Here is a 17,017-nt window from a genome sequence, read left to right as displayed (position 1 = left end):
GTCAAGGACCACACCAGCAACAATGCAAGAATACGCCGAGTTGCAAGAAACGTGTGTCGCACCTTATGACGCAAATCTCCGTTGACAGATATTTTGAAATTTAAGTTAATATGTATTCTACACAATTTACAGCACTGGAAAACGTTGAATGTTTTTCTCGAGTTTTCCCTGCTACAGAAACTATACTAAAATAGAAAATATTTTTTCCCTTTCATCTTTTTCCATTTTCATACATTTTTAAAAAAGCTCAAACGAGCCACTAGAACGGCACTAAAGAGCCGCATGTGGCTCTGGAGCCGCAGGTTGCCAACCCCTGGTCTAGGTGGAACCTTTTTGGTGGAGACTTGCTCCTTTCTACATCTGCGTTTGTCTTTCGCAGCACTGTGGAGATCGTCATTGTGTTGTGTGGCTCCATCTCGGACAAGTTGTCTCCAGGCCACTCTGTTGGTCGCCGTGGCCTCCCAGGTTGTAGGGTCTATGTGGCACTTCTTGATTTTTGCTCTGTTGTTGTTGTTAAACTTTTTCCTCTGCCCACCTGGGGCATGTTGTCCTGTAGAAAGCTGGGAGTATACAGTATGACTTGTTTTGGGAGGCGAGAATTGGGCATGCGGACCACCTGGCCAGTCTGAGTTAATGCTGGGCAATGATGGCCGTGATGGTTGGGATGTTGGCCTCCTCTAGAATGCTGGTGTTTGTGTGCTTATCCTCCCAGGTGATCTTAAGTATTTTCCTGAGGCATCTTTGATGGTATGCTTCTAGGGCACATATGTCAAAGTCAAGGTCCCCTGGATGATATTTAATTACTATTAGAAGCGGGCCACAGCCACCCGCTGGAATTTTGCACGTGTGACCAATATGGGCCCACACTCCGTCTTTGTAACAAGGGGGAGCAAGCAACTCAAGGATGTATTCAGACCAGAAAAGTCCTTTAGTCCGCTTGTTTGGTTTGGGCCAAAAGCGGACTTAATTTTTTCATTTGGTGCGGTTCCTATTCAGTAAAGTATATTTTGTGAACAGATCAACGCTTTTGACGATCTGTGCTCCCATTGGACAGCAATGACCAGGGAGGCACACAGCGCACAGACCCGGAAATGGAGGAAAACATGCGAGTCCTACGCGCTGCATCCCTGGTCTGCATACTATTTGTGCTGTTCGTTTCGATCTACGCTGTTTGTATTCACACCTGAAGCGAACCGCACCAGAGTTTGTTTGGAAGTGAACCGAGACCACTTGAAAAAGTGGGTCTCGGTCCGTTTCCTTAATTCCGCACCAGGATTCGTTTGCGTGTATTCACACACCTGCACAAAAGGTCCGGACCACCATTACAATCGGACACTGGTCTGTTTAATGACAAGATAAACAGTCCCTTCCCTTTTTTTAAAATTCCAAGATTGAATAATTGTCCTTAATGTCACCATTAGTGGCCAGAAGTTGGGCTTCACTTTTTCTTTCTTTCTTAATTTACTACAGTGCCTTGCGAAAGTATTCGGCCCCCCTTGAACATTTCAACATTTCGCCACATTTCAGGCTTCAAACATAAAGATATAAAATTGTAATTTTTTGTCAAGAATCAACAACAAGTGGGACACAATCGTGAAGTGGAACGAAATTTATTGGATAATTTAAACTTTTTTAACAAATAAAAAAACTGAAAAGTGGGGCGTGCAATATTATTCGGCCCCTTTACTTCAGTGCAGCAAAACTCACTCCAGAAGTTCAGTGAGGATCTTTGAATGATCCAATGTTGTCCTAAATGACTGATGATGATAAATAGAATGCACCTGTGTGTAATCAAGTCTCCGTATAAATGCACCTGCTCTTTGATAGTCTCAGGGTTCTGTTTAAAGCGCAGAGAGAACCATGAAGAAAAAGGAACACACCAGGCAGGTCCGAGATACTGTTGTGGAGAAGTTTAAAAGCCGGATTGGATACAAAAGATTTCCCCAAGCTTCAAACATCTCAAGGAGCACTGTGCAAGCAATTATATTGAAATGGAAGGAGTATCAGACCACTGCAAATCTACCAAGACCCGGCCGTCCCTCCAAACTTTCATCTCAAACAAGGAGAAGACTGATCAGAGATGCAGCCAAGAGGCCCATGATCACTCTGGATGAACTGCAGATAACTACAGCTGAGGTGGGAGAGTCTGTCCATAGGACAACAATCAGTCGTGCACTGCACAAATCTGGCCTTTATGGAAGAGTGGCAAGAAGAAAGCCATTTCTCAAAGATATCCATAAAAAGTCTCGTTTAAAGTTTGCCACAAGCCACCTGGGAGCACACCAAACATGTGGAAGAAGGTGCTCTGGTCAGATGAAACCAAAATCGAACTTTTTGGCCACAATGCAAAACGATATGTTTGGCGTAAAAGCAACACAGCTCATCACCCTGAACACACTATCTATGTCTATTGGCCTGTTGAAAAATGGTTTCACTTGAAATTACTGACAGATCCATGAGAAAATATTGCTTTAGTCATTTAATTATTAAATAAGATACACTGTTAGGTCTTGGTTCAATAGGCTATGTTTATTTCAATATGTTTTGATAAACATTTAACCAGTCCGTCCCTCTGCTTGTAGCAAATTTGTTTTTTTGGCCCTCGGTGTATTTGACTTTGACATCTCTGCTCGAGGGCCTTGAGGTGCTTACTGTATGTGGTTCAGCATTCTGATCTATACAGTAGGGTGGGGTAGCAGTAGTGCTTTATACACCAGAAACCTTGTCCTGGCTTGGAGGTTGCAGTTTTCAAAAACCCTTTTTCTCAGTCTAGCGCAGGGGTGTCAAACTCGTTTTGGTCTGGGGGCCGCATACAGCTTAATCTGATCTCAAGGGGGCCGGACCAGTAAACTCATTACAAAATTACATAGAACTAACAGTAAGTCCACTTTTTTTTTTTTTTTAGTGCAAAGAAGAAATAAACTATTAAAATATTTACATTACATTAATTGTCCTTTTACACTTTTACTCAGTTTAACATTTATTTAAGTGCATTATACATAAAACAGAACTGATCACAGTGATTGTACAATGTTTTAAAACATTTAGTCAACAAACAGTTTTGTGGAACTTAAAAACAAACAAAATACATCAAACACATCTACATTTAGAAATGAATGAATTCAAAATGCATTTTCCACATCTAGGTAGCAATTCTTGTGGCCACACACTTGAAATGTTAAGTGGCAGCTGTTTTAAACAGACATTTGATAAAGTAAATTTGGCCCCTTCCTTGTTAATGCATAAAATGTAAAAAAAAAGAAAAACTCACATAGATAATGTATGTGGTATGCATAAGACCAGGGCTGTGGACTCGGTCGGATTTTTGCACCGAGTCCGAGTCCGGCCTCTTGACCACGAGTCCGAGTCCGGCTGTCCATTTTTTCTGTTAATTCGTGTGACTGCTTAGTCTTTATTCAAGGCTAATTTAGATCAACATCTAAATAATTACAACAGTTTTGTGATGGCTTTATCTTTATTAAACATATAAACGAAATACAATAAACAGATACTTTCAAGTTTCAATTCAACGACTTTAGTTTGTTCTTAGGAACAAAATCGCCTCAACCAAGTCAGCCTTCATCGCGCCGCGCTGATCAGACATGATAAACTTGAGCCCGGAAAACAGGCGCTCTACGCTGACTTGGCTGATTGGCATTGCTGTTAGTGTCCGAGTCGCTGCCTTGAGGCCGGACGGATAACGATCAGCTGTAACAAATGGGCTCTCTTTCATTCGACCAAGTGCCAACATTGCCCCAATTTCTTCATCTATGTCGGTTGGCGAGGTGGTGGCCGACAAACGCTGGCGGCGCTCAATGCTGTCAAGTTCTTTTTCAAACTCATCCTCCTCCGTCCATGTGGAGCCATCAACCTCGGCCTCCATCGACGGCCCCTCCAGGTGCTGGTGGGTACGAGACCGGATTCGCCTCACAACGGCACGGAGGCCATTCTTGGCGCGCTCCATCTGCTCTTCGCTGAGGAGAATGCGGTAACGCGCATCGACGAAGACGGCTGCCAGAAAAAAATCATTGTCGAAGAGCTTGTCCTCTCGTTGCTCCATTGAATTGGCGATTGGTGAAGCCAGAAGGGGCTGCTTGCGCAACGCTGCCTTCAAGGCCGACCACTCCTTGAGAAAGCTGCCCGGGGTGATTGAGGCCGACTGGAGCTTGACCGTGACATCGTATGGCATCTTGAGGATCGTGGCCAAGGTCTCAAGCTTCTTCCATTCTGACTCGTTAAGGAGAAGTTCCGGAGAAGCAGCCGCCAAGTCCTGGACATGTCTTATGATAAGACAATATTTTATTTAACAATACTCTTCTCTTGTAAATTTGTTTCTGACGACCACTTACTTTCACAGCAATTACTAGAGCAAATATTCACATTTGTTTATTTTATAGTGCAGCATTCAATAGAAGTTAGACTTGCTTAGTATTTGCCCCTGAAACTTGGCATCTTTTAGCCTGCACAAGTGCATCAATATCAGGCGTCATATCCCGAGTAGCAACCCGTTTCAGAATTTCATCTAAGTGCGTGTGAGCTTTGAGTGTAGCTTTGATTTATTAATGTTCATTAGTGAGAAAACCTGCTCACAAAGGTAGGTAGTCCCAAACATGGACAACATTTTTGCAGCCAGTACTGTCAATTTAGGATAGCGTTGTAGGAGCAGTGACGTGCGGTGAGGTTCATGACTGGGGAGGTACTGACGTCAACCCCCCTCCCCCCGGTAAAATTTGTCCGGCACCTAACCGTGTCACAAAAAAAGTTGGTTAACGATGATCTCGTGTGGCTAATTCATTATTTAATTTGAACTATTTTAATTAAAATCTCATATCAGCAGTCTTCACACATAAAAACATTCAGTAAAGCACGTGAAATCAAAAACTTGTTTTCGATCGTGCGTACCACTCCGTTCCGAAGTCCAATTGTCCGAATCAAACCTTTTAACTCCGGAGTTGCTCTTCCTTTACTGATTACCTCCTGCTTCGACTGAAAATCCATCGTTGAAAATCATTTGGATATGTAATCCTCCATTGTAAAACGAAATGCAAAAACGAGGGGAAAAAAACAAACAAAAAACCTGAATGTAAAACGAAACAAATGGACGACTACTCCTCAGTTGTTCACAATTTGAACTGGAGATCTCTTATTCTACAGGTTGGCGCATGAAGCATCCCGGGATCCCTGCCATAAGGCTGGAGAATTTTTTTTTCGTTGTCTCCGTAAGGTCTCGTTTCAAAGCCGTTTTGTTCATCTAAAGAAACACGACGTTACAGAGAGATGACAAAAAATACAAGATACTACCGGAAATTTCGGACTAAAAGTCGCTCCGTAATTTAGGTCGCATTAGCCATAAAATGCACAATAACGTGAAAAAAAACATATATAAGTCGCTCCGGAGTATAAGTCGCATTTTGGGGGGAAATGTATTCGACAAAATCCAACACCAAGAACAGACATGAACGACTAACAACAGGCTAAACGATAGATATGCTAACGTGACATAAACACAAACGAAGAGCTGAGAACGGGCCTGACGTAACATTCAGAGTTATTAAAAAAAACTATTACGTAAATAACACATTTATAAAACCATCTGTGTGACTCCAATTCATTAAATCCATCGATCGTCCTTTGTCAACAATGGGTGCGCGCCGCTGACGGCGCTTGCACTTCAAAATATTCCACAGGCCCATATAACTCACGATTGTGAGTGATGTGAGTCACCCCGCTCACTCTTTGTTTGATCTTCTGCCCTCTGGGAAGAGGTACAGGAGCCTGCGCTCCCGCACCACCAGACTCACTAACAGCTTCATACCCCCGGCTGTTAGGATCCTGAACTCTCTCCCCCCTTCTGCGTAGCGTCCTGTACTTTTGCGCTATATTCTGACTGTCTGCTGTATGCACACTTGCTCCATTTTTGCTCCTCTTATTTATTATGTTATTTGTTTATTTATTATTTATTCATCACTCTTATTTATTCATTGTTTGTGCCTTCTTGTTTTTATTTTTTTGTGTTGTTTACTTGTACCGTAATTTTCGGACTATAAATCGCACCGGAGTAGAAGTCGCACCAGCCATAAAATGCCCAAAAAAGTGAAAAAAAACATAAGTCGCTCCGGAGTATAAGTCGCATTTTGGGGGGGGCAATTTATTCGACAAAATCCAACACCAAGAACAGTCATGAACGAGCAACAACAGGCTAAACGATAGGTATGCTAACGTGACATAAACACAAACTAAGAGCTGAGAACGGCCCTGACGTAAAATTCAGTTATTCAAAAAACTATTACATAAATAACACGTTAATAAAACCATCTGTGTCACTCCAATTCATTAAATCCATCAATCGTCCTTTGTCAACAATGCGTGCGCGCCGCTGACGGCTCTTGCACTTCAAATTATTCCACAGGCCCATATAACGATATATAAATTATATATCAAATAACTATTATATAAGCAATAATGTTATCAAACCATCTGTGCACTCTAAATCATTAAATCCATCGATCAAATTCCTCGTCCTTTGTCAACAACGCCGCGCGTGCGTGCGCCCTGACGTCAGCCTCGTCGTTATTCCACAGATCTACTATATAACTATATTGTAGCATTAACAAAGTTCAAGGAAAGACGTGGGTTTGGTAAACGGCTCTTTATTTAACAAAACAAACTTCCAGGCGTGTGGCGGCGTGGACTTCCAGCCACGGAAATGGAAGAGAGCTCCATAGAATAGGACCGGGCGTGCGTAAAAGCCATGACCGAGACCCATCCACCGTCCCCGGACAGCCACCCGGCCGAGCGCCGGCCCTCGACTTCCATCCACGGAGGTGAAAGACAGCTCGGTAGAGTAGGACCGGGCGTGCGTAAAAGCATTGTCCGAGCTCCATCCACCGTCCCTGGACAGCCACCCGGCCGAGCGCCGGCCCCCGACTTCAATCCACGGAAGTGAAAGAGAGCTCCGTCGAGTCAATCTTTGTCCTTTATGTAAACAACGCCGCGTCGCGCTGCTGTCGCGCTGCTGTCGCGCTGCTGTCGCGCTGCTGACCGCGACGTCGCGCTGCTGACGTCACTTGAAATTCAAATTACAGTAATCCCTTGCTACATTGCGGTTCGTTTATCGCGGTTTCATTTTTTTTTTTTGAAATTTTTTAAAAAAAAACAAGTCGCTCCTGAGTATTAGTCGCCCCCCCACCCAAACTATGAAAAAAAAAACGCGACTTATAGTCCGAAAATTACGGTATGTCAGAGTCAGAGAGTCAGAGTCAGCTTTATTGTCAATGCCTTCATGCTAAGACACACAAAGAATTCGAAATTCCGTTTCCCCTATCCCACGGTGACGAGACACAGTACACGATTAACATACAAGCAAACAACGGGGGAGAGAGTTCAGGACCCCAACAGCCTGGAGATCACAAACCTCGCCAGTGGCGAGCAGTGCTTGCATCCCACAACAGAGTCCCGGCACCATTTCGTCACGGATGTAGACGCACATTCCACCTCCTCGCGATGTTCCCCCTCGTACAATGGCCCGGTCCGCCCGATAGCACGCCAGCCGCTCCAGATGCACAGCAGTTACGCACTGTCCGGTCCGTAGATCTCAGCAGGCATGTTGATGTCCAGCGATCGAACGTTCGCCAGAAGAATGGAAGGCACGGCCGGGCGAGCTGGGTCGGCCGCCAGCCTGGCCCGGACGCCCAACCGGGGGAGGAATAGCAGGCGAGTCCGGCGACGCTTCAGGACGGAGCAGACCGAGCGCCTTTAATGTCCCCGCTTCAAAGTCCAGATCGCCACAAAACTCGCTTTCGCCGATGTCGAGCAGAACCAGCCCGCCGTACTTGTAGCACAACCCGGTACGACGAGACGAACACACAAAACTGTCGGACAAACCCACATTAAACGACAAAACAAAACACCGTTCGGGACAGAGAGAGGCCGCTGCGTGTGCACGCGCCGCCATCTTACTTCCGTCAGTATATTATATGTATATTGTGTACTATGTCTTGTCACCGTGGGACAGTGGGAACGTAATTTCGATTTCTTTGTGTGTCTTGGCATGTGAAGAAATTGACAATAAAGCAGACTTTGACTTTTTGACTTTGATGTAACGATATATAAATTAGATATCAAATTACTATTATATAAGCAATAATATTATCAAACCATCTGTGCCAGGGGTGGCCAACCAGTCAGAGACTAAGAGCCACATTTTTTACTGTCATCGCAAAGAGCCACATCATACACATGAGCACACATGAACACCCCCCCCACACACACACGCGCACAAACACGCACGCGCGCGCACGCGCGCGCACACACACACACACCCCTCTGCTCAGCCAAATTTATTGTGTGACATTATTATGTCACGCACCAACATGATAATGACAAATTGACTCCTACAGTACTAAAACCACAGACAAAAGACCACATTTTCAACAATGAGCATTGTGTGCATTGTCTCACACAGACAAACTCTCAGTTCAACAAATTCCACAAACAAAAACATAAGTTTTTTCACTTACTATGTGTGGCGGGACAGACCATTCGTTTGAGTTCGTCGTTTTCAGGAGACAAGATTTCAATAACGCCACTGAGGCATATTTTAACGAACTCCACTTCATTGTATGGCTTTTTAGCCCGTGCAATGTTCCAAGCCAGTTGAAACAATGCAAGTGTGACAGTCTCTGAGTGCTTCGTAATTTTTTTGAAAAACTGTACCTATTTTTCTGCCTGACTTTTCAAAGTCTCCAAACTTGTGCCTGCGAAATTCAGTCCCTTTTGCAAAGTGGCGCTGACCATTTGAAGCTTTTAAATGCGCCAATGACGTCAGACATATCAGGCAGAATGGCTTGCCATAGCGTTAAACAAAAAACTACTTTAACTCTGTTAAAAACGTCCTGTGTTCATCGTCATATATTCGTTTAGCTGTGCATTTTTTCCTTGCCATTTTGGCAAGCGTCTTGTCAGCTTTTCTGGACCTAATGGGCCCCCGTAGTCACAGTCGCCATTCATAAAAAAAGCGGGCAAAACCAATCGCTCTGTTTGTCCCTCCTCCTATGCGGGATTTCACCTCACGCGCATGCGCATTTGACCAAAATACCATATTGAACTCAAGCGAAGCAAATACGCACGAAAAATAAACACAAATGTTGATATGAACGTAAAAGAGCCGCATGAAACTAGCCAAAGAGCCGCATGCGGCTCGCGAGCCGCGGGTTGGCCACCGCTGATCTGTGCACTCTAAATCATTAAATCCATCGATCAAATTCCTCGTCCTTTGTCAACAACGCCGCGCGCGCGCCCTGACGTCAGCCTCGTCGTTATTCCACAGATCTAGTATATAACTAGATTGTAGCGTTAACAAAGTACAAGGAAAGACGTGGGTTTGGTAAACGGCTCTTTATTTAACAAAACAAACTTCCAGGCGTGTGGCGGCGTGGACTTCCAGCCACGGAGGTGGAAGAGAGATCCATAGAATAGGACCGGGCGTGCGTAAAAGCCATGACCGAGCCCCATCCACCGTCCCCGGACAGCCACCCGGCCGAGCGCCGGCCCCCGACTTCTATCCACGGAGGTGAAAGAGAGCTCCGTAGAGTAGGACCGGGCGTGCGTAAAAGCCATAATAGTTTTTCAAACCTTCTGTGTCACTCCAAATCCTTAAATCCTTCAAACTCTTCATCCTCCGTGTCACTTAGTAGAAACAAAGCCGCTAATGATGCCGGTAGTACGTGGGGCCCTTCGTCATCTTCGTCATCCCGTGATCAATCTTTGTCCTTTTTGTAAACAACCGCCGCGTCACGCCGCGCCACACTGCGCCACACTGCGCCACACTGCTGACGTCACTTGAAATTCAAATTACAGTAATCCCTTGCTACATCGCGGTTCTCATTATAAGTCGCCCCCCCCACCCAAACTATGAAAAAATAAATTACGGTATATACACCAGCTTAACTACGGATATTAATTAATACAGCCACAGTGTTTGAACACTTAAACAGCGACATAAAGACCGAGAGCAGTTCAGTCTAACTGCATAGCCTGTCAACATAGGCAGCCGTGTGATTACGCAATCCTCAGAGGAGGCCCCTCCGAGTGAATCGTCTTCGGTTTTAAAATAACTATAAAAATTCAGTGAGTTTGGTGAAAAATTATACAAAATTATTGAAATCAAAAGGAAAATGACTTTATAATAAAAACAATTGAATTTGTTTTTCCCCTTTTCATGATGGCAGGGGAGGCGTAACCTCCCTTGCCTCCTCTGACCGCACGTCCCTGGGTAGGAGATACTTGTGAAATGTGTCCAGCAAATGTGTCCTTCAATTCTACATCACACTGCAAATCAATGATTTCAAGTTGCATGTCAACAGACACATCAGAAGCTCTGATTGTGAATGGTGAGCGAAAAACTGCGAATTCTGTCTTGAGTTTGCTAAAGACCTGAAATGTTGTTTTAGTACTGTTTCACGTTAGGATTAACGCTTGCTGCGCACACATCTCGGAGACAGGGAAAATGAGCAGGGTCTCCGCTTGCTATCTGTGTCTCCCATAACATGAGCCAGGGCCGGACTGGGAGGTTTTTTCAGGCCAGGAGTCATTTATGGTACCAGGCCACCCAGGCCTTGCCCACACGTGCATGTTCACACCCACACTTAAATGCATGGGCACAAGCAAAACGCATTTGTGCGCACACACATGCACACAATCATTCTTTGGGTTTTGTTGTGGGTGGTACCGGAAAAACAAATCAAAATCTCTAGAATGAGGGCGAGCAAAATAATCAAAAGGTCTCTCTGAGTCTGACTCTCTGTCCTGAGTTGGCCTTTCCCTTGCACTGCTCCCTGGACTTGTCTTGCCAGTATACTCTGCATCTGCTGGGAGTGTCAGAACAACCAGCATAATAACTATATTATCGACAATAACACATTTAATCAATATCAAAAGAATATGGTTAAATATATGCTTTTTTTTTTCCAAATGTTTCATACATAGTCATAGCCTATTCAATGTCGCAAGTGCTGTAAAAATAAAAACTATTCCTCTGTCCAATGACACTGTTGCCAGACGTATAAAGTTAAAGTCCCAATGATCGTCACACACACATCGGGGTGTGGTGAAATTTGTCCTCTGCATTTAACCCATCCCCATGTGATTTTGATCCATCCCCTGGGGGAGAGGGGAGCAGTGAGCAGCAGCGGTGCCGCGCTCGGGAATCATTTGGTGATCTAACCCCCCAATTCCAACCCTTAATGCTGAGTGCCAAGCAGGGAGGCAATGGGTCCCATTTTTATAGTCTTTGGTATGACCCGGCCAGGGTTTGAACCCACAACCTTCCAGTCTCAGGGCGGACACTCTACCACTAGGCCACTGAGCTGAGTATAAGTGACATTGCAAACGATCTTCAAGAACAGCTGGTTGATAAACTCAAAGACAGACGTTTTGCTTTGCAGTTTTGACCTGACAAACTCCCTGTGTGAGGATCTACATTTTTGTAAGTATGTCAAAGGCAGGGCTACAGCTGAAGAGCTGTTCAAAATTCTGGACTGCTTCTTGACTGAAAATAGTCTAAAGTGGGAAGACTGCATTGGTGTTTGCAGTGATGGTGCACAGACCATGGCAGGGATGAGAAAAGGATTCGGGGCACTCATCAAAAATGCCTCACCTAATGCTGAGTGGACACAATGTGTTATACACAAAGAAGCATTGGACTCAAGGCACCTTTCCTCTGAATTCAGTGAGGTCATGACTGACATTATAGGTGTAGTCAATTTCATCAAGACCAGACCTCTAAAAACAAGAGTCTTTTCTTCTATCTGTGAGGAGATGGGAGCTGAGCACCAAGCTGTGCTGTTTCACAGTAAAGCAAGGTGACTGTCAAGAAGAAATGAGCTCAGAGAGGAGATAATGTTTTTGGCGCAGGAACACAAGTATGAAGTCGCAGAAAAATTCGGTGACGAGAACTTCTTGGCTAAGGTGACCAGACGTCCTCTTTTCACATGTCCTACTTTTGAGACCAAAACAATATCGGGGGGTAATTTCAAAATCATCTGGGATTTTTGTTCGACTGCCTCAAACATAATACACATTGTACATTGTCAATAGTATTTTCACTCCGTTCCATTTCAGTCAATTCCACGTTTCTCTGTATCGTTCGCAAATAAGTCACGTTGAATAAAAAATTCCCGTGCTTTCGCCAGCGTCGTGATCCTTATGAAGCTGAGTGCTTGACATCTAAGGCAGGCACTTGCGTGTCTGTGGCAAATAAAGGTGCCAATGACCTGCAGGCACAGATGAATTCCAAGCACACAAAAGCAGCGAGGGGTGGGAGCTCATCATCCAAAGTCACAGATTTCTTTGTGACCAAGCAGAAGGTAGCTATGCTTTTCATACAGTTACGCTATAAAACTAAAAAATGTCAGTGTACGTATGTTTTTGTGTAAATATGTTTTTGTTATTGTACATGTATTGTTTTGTGTTATTCAGGCCAATAAATGCAATTGCTTTACAGATACCATGTCATTTGTGTCATAACATACACAAAATACACCTATACACCGTGACCCCCCCCCCCCCCAACACACACACACACACACACACACACACACACACACACACACACACAAAAGGTGTTCTCCTTTTCAGAAACTCAAATCTGATCACCCTATTCTTGGCGAAACTGGCCTACCTGAGTGACATATTTGGAAGGCTAAATGAACTAAATCTACAGCTTCAAGGGAAAGATAAACACCTCCCTCAGGTCACAGACAAGATAAGCTCTTTCACTCAAAAGCTTACTGAAACTGAGGTTCACATCACAGACACTGAATGAATTCTGGCTGAGTATTGAGAGAGAATATCCACTCTTGGGTTAGAAGGCTATCAGCATTCTTCCTTTTGCAACATCTTATCTTTGTGAGACTGGGCTCTCTGCTGTTGCTGCACTGAAGACCAAGTACAGGTCACAGCTAAACATTGAGAAGGAGCTTAGAGTTGCAGTATCATGCTTCAAACCCCGCTTCGAAAAGATTTGTACTGCAAAACGTGCTCATTGTAGCCATTAATGCTAACTGCTTCATTTTGATAAAAGCAAAAAAACAGAACAAATGGTTTTATTAATTTTTGTTTTGTAGGTTAAAGTGTTTTATATACTGTGCTCCTGAGGTAATGTTGCTGATTACTTTGAATTGAATATTATATATTGATGTTATTTAATTTAATATTATTTATTATTCATTTTATTTTTTCAGCATAAAATGACAGTTGGTCAAGAATGTTTATAATTTCAATAATTCAAATTTATTTGATAATTTCAAGCAAAGCGATGCACTTTGAATCTGTTTTGTTACAGATGAAAAAACAATGTTCTTAAAGTCATTCCTTGTTGTCAGTTGATCTTTCTTTTTTGTTTATTTTTTTGTTTTATTTAATGTTAGTAAGGATACAAGCGTGGGGGGGCGCGAAATGTTTTCTTCTCCCTAGGGGTCCATCACAGAAAATAATCGAGAAGCACTGCGATAGTGCAACCTAGTGGCGTCAAGGAATCACATTTTTTAAATTTTGATGGACTGCACCAAACCCGTCGGACAAATCCAACATTTTTCTCAAGACTTCTATCATGCATATTTTGTGACTTTCGGGCAAAAGGCGTGGCTACACGCTTCAAAGTCTGATGATGCCTTGTGACAATCAAACCTGATGTAACTTGACCAATATTTGGTCTTGATCTACTTGATCTTATTTTCTCCAAATTTTGCACATTTGATGAAGACATCTACAAACTTATTTTTCATCATAGTGGTCGTGCCACCTACTGGCTACAGGAAATAAACATTTTATTCCCTTTTTTATTTTTTTATTTTGCCATTAGGTGCGCTACAACTACGATGAAAAATAAGTTTAGATGTCCTTAGGCCTAAACTTTGATCAAATATGCGAGATAGGATCAGGTGGGTAATGTTACAGCAGCTTACGTGCGCCAAATTTCAAAGTAAATTCAAAATTGCTAACATCCTTTTCGATTTAGCGTAAGGGTCTGAGAGACTTTTTTGTAGGTTTTAGACTGTTACTCATACGACAACATTTTCATAGTTCAAGATGAAACAACTGATGCTGCTTTGATTTTTATGGGGGGGCTCCACAGAGCCGTTTTTTTTAAAATCTCACATTAAACTACTAAAAAAATGACAATGGGGTTAACATACAGCATGTTTAAAATGTTGGGACTACACCAGGAAAGACTGTTGTTTATTTTAATACTGAGGAGAACCTCCTTGAAGAAGTGAGGAGGAACAAAGTCGTAAGGGGAATTGATGTCTTACTCTTAATTTGTCTTAATTTAACTGTGCAGAACAACATCCACCATAATAAGAGTGCTTGAAAATGGAAAGGGCCGTTGCTACGTCAGCCAGGAACGAGGGGCAACCTCTTCTCTCAACCAATTTCGGCATTTGTAAATGTGTCTTCGTTGCTGACGTTTCTTAGCAAAGTGCCATGATGCTTACTGGGTAATCTGTGTGATGACGTAGTTGATGTAAAGTGTGGTTGAACCCGATTACAACCTCGTGAGTAATCTTCAGTGTCTTCCTTTCTGTTATAATCATCATAGCCCAAGTTATAACAGTAAACAAGTAGAAACCCCGTCAATGAAGCACGACTCAATAAAAACATACACACCGGTTCACTGTTTGCCATCTTGAAATGTATTTTGCACCTGCTGGACTCCTGAGAGATCAAATGACTTTAAAGATCTCTTCGATCTTAACCGCTTTCTTTGCATATGTCTCTTGTTAGGAGGAGGTTGCAGAGTTTGGTTTAGAGTTGTGCTGCAATGAGGAAGAGAGAGGAGAGACTCCTGGCAGAGAGGGCAGTCTAAGTGACTTGAGGGAGTCAGCGCTTGATCTTGGAGAACCCAAGTCTTCTGAAGAGGATGCGTTTGGTAGGAACTCTGAATTTTGACTATTTACAGACTGGATTTCATTTATTATATAGATTGATTACACTTTTGTACTCTGTTTCAATATCTTACTGTTCTTCATACCTTTGCTCTCTGATTAAAACATGCTTTAGGTTATTATGTATTCATCCATCCATTTTTAACACCACTTATTCTATTCAGGGATGTGCAATCCCAGCTAACAAAGGGTGAAAGACAGACGACACCCTGAACTGGTCGGCACCCAGTCGCAGGGCGCAAACATGACGAGACAAACAACCAATCACACCCACAAGCACACTGCCACTGAGCGGGATTCGATCCCACAATGCGCGCACACAAGACATGCGAGTGTACCCGAACAGTGACTTGGGTTATCAGATATTGATTATTGATTCAGAGTAATGTAGTTATTGTGTACATCGTATACAGTACATTATCATCCTTGTGAAGTTGTACAGTGAAGGCTGTGCAGTAAAACAAAGTTTATTTTCTGGACAACCGTAATTTTCGGACTATAAGTCGCGGTTTTTTTTCATAGTTTGGGTGGGGGGGGCGACTTATAATAAGGAGCGACGTATGTATTTTTTACATAAAGGACAAAGATTGACTCGACGGAGCTCTCTTTCACTTCCGTGGATTGAAGTCTGGGGCCGGCGCTCGGCCGGGTGGCTGTCCAGGGACGGTGGATGGGGCTCGGACAATGCTTTTACGCACGCCCGGTCCTACTCTACCGAGCTGTCTTTCACCTCCGTGGATGGAAGTCGAGGGCCGGTGCTCGGCCGGGTGGATGTCCGGGGACGGTGGATGGGGCTCGGTCATGGCTTTTACGCACGCCCGGTCCTATTCTATGGAGCTCTCTTCCACTTCCGTGGCTGGAAGTCCACACCGCCACAAGCCTGGAAGTTTGTTTTGTTAAATAAAGAGCCGTTTACCAAACCCACGTTTTTCCTTGAACTTTGTTAACGCTACAATATAGTTATATAGTAGATCTGTGGAATAACGACGAGGCTGATGTCAGGGCGCACGCGCGGCGTTGTTGACAAAGGACGAGGAATTTGATCAATGGATTTAATGATCTAGAGCAGTGGTCCCCCAACCACCGGGCCGCTTTTTTGGGCATTTTATGGCTGATGCGACTTATACTCCGGAGCGATTTATAGTCCGAAAATTACGGTATAAGTCAGGTTTTTTTTCACAGTTTGGCCGGGGATGCGACTTACTATATGTGAAATCATTAACACAATATTACTTGACACATTACTTACTTACTAGTATACCACTTCACATGTTATTTTCACACTCAACCGCATGAGGGCGCCCTAGGCCTTTGGAATAATTGTGACTGGAACTGTCTGACGTCAGCTCCGCATCTATTTCCGGAGTCAGCTGAGTTGTTTGAGTGTGTCACGACACAGAGGATGAAGATTTCGATGGATTTAATGAATTGGAGTGACATGGATGGTTCGATAAAATTGTTATCCAGGGTCAGTTTTTGTTTCTCAATTAAACTCATGGATAGTATTGTGTCTCAGGGCTCTATGGGTCACTGAAATCAATCGCAGACACCTGTGATCAGTGTTGGGACTAACGTTACAAGTAACGGCTGTTAGGGTAGTGTTCACTCTAACTTATTTTGCAAGAACCACACTGGAGACAAATTAGTCGTTTCAGACACCTCTACCTTTTACGCGTTTCACAACAACACAATCACACAACTTTAGGGCGTTAACTTACTTGACCCCTGGTTCGTTGCACTGCCGGGTCCCGTCAATCCACCTCTGTCAGACGAAGGCAGACCTAAGATGCTGGCCCAGTGAAGAATTTACTTCCCAGGTCTTTCTTTACCAGGTCCTCCTAATGGACGCTGGCTCGTCGACGGTGTACAGCGCGTCGTCCTCCGTCAGCCAGATGGCGGGTATGAGGGTCCCGGGTTTCGGCACCAAAATGTTAGGGTAGTGTTCACTCTAACTTATTTTGCAAGAACCACACTGGAGACAATTTAGTCGTTTCAGACACCTGCAGGCGGAGAGTTCACTCGTCGCTGTGCTTACAGCGATGGTCGAATGAAGTCTGAAGTCAGGCCTCATC

The 17,017-nt window shown here is 43.8% G+C and overlaps 1 protein-coding gene and 1 long non-coding RNA gene across 2 annotated transcripts in view; both read left to right on the top strand.

The window, feature by feature from the left end:
* Positions 1-17,017, top strand: part of txlng (taxilin gamma) — a 91,893-nt gene that overhangs the window by 15,307 nt on the left and 59,569 nt on the right. Inside the window, exon 3 of the mRNA XM_037246686.1 lies at positions 14,785-14,929. Coding sequence (XP_037102581.1) covers positions 14,785-14,929 — 145 coding nt within the window. The remainder of the gene's footprint in view (positions 1-14,784; positions 14,930-17,017) is intronic.
* LOC119120107 lies at positions 10,890-12,255 on the top strand. The gene is made up of 3 exons (XR_005097456.1): positions 10,890-11,067; positions 11,378-11,485; positions 11,592-12,255. It is a non-coding gene; the product is annotated as an uncharacterized LOC119120107 (long non-coding RNA).

This window comes from Syngnathus acus, chromosome 3 (assembly GCF_901709675.1).
Source record: "Syngnathus acus chromosome 3, fSynAcu1.2, whole genome shotgun sequence".
In the NCBI taxonomy this organism is placed as follows: Eukaryota; Metazoa; Chordata; class Actinopteri; order Syngnathiformes; family Syngnathidae; genus Syngnathus; species Syngnathus acus.
This window is presented reverse-complemented; position numbering and strand designations above follow the sequence as displayed.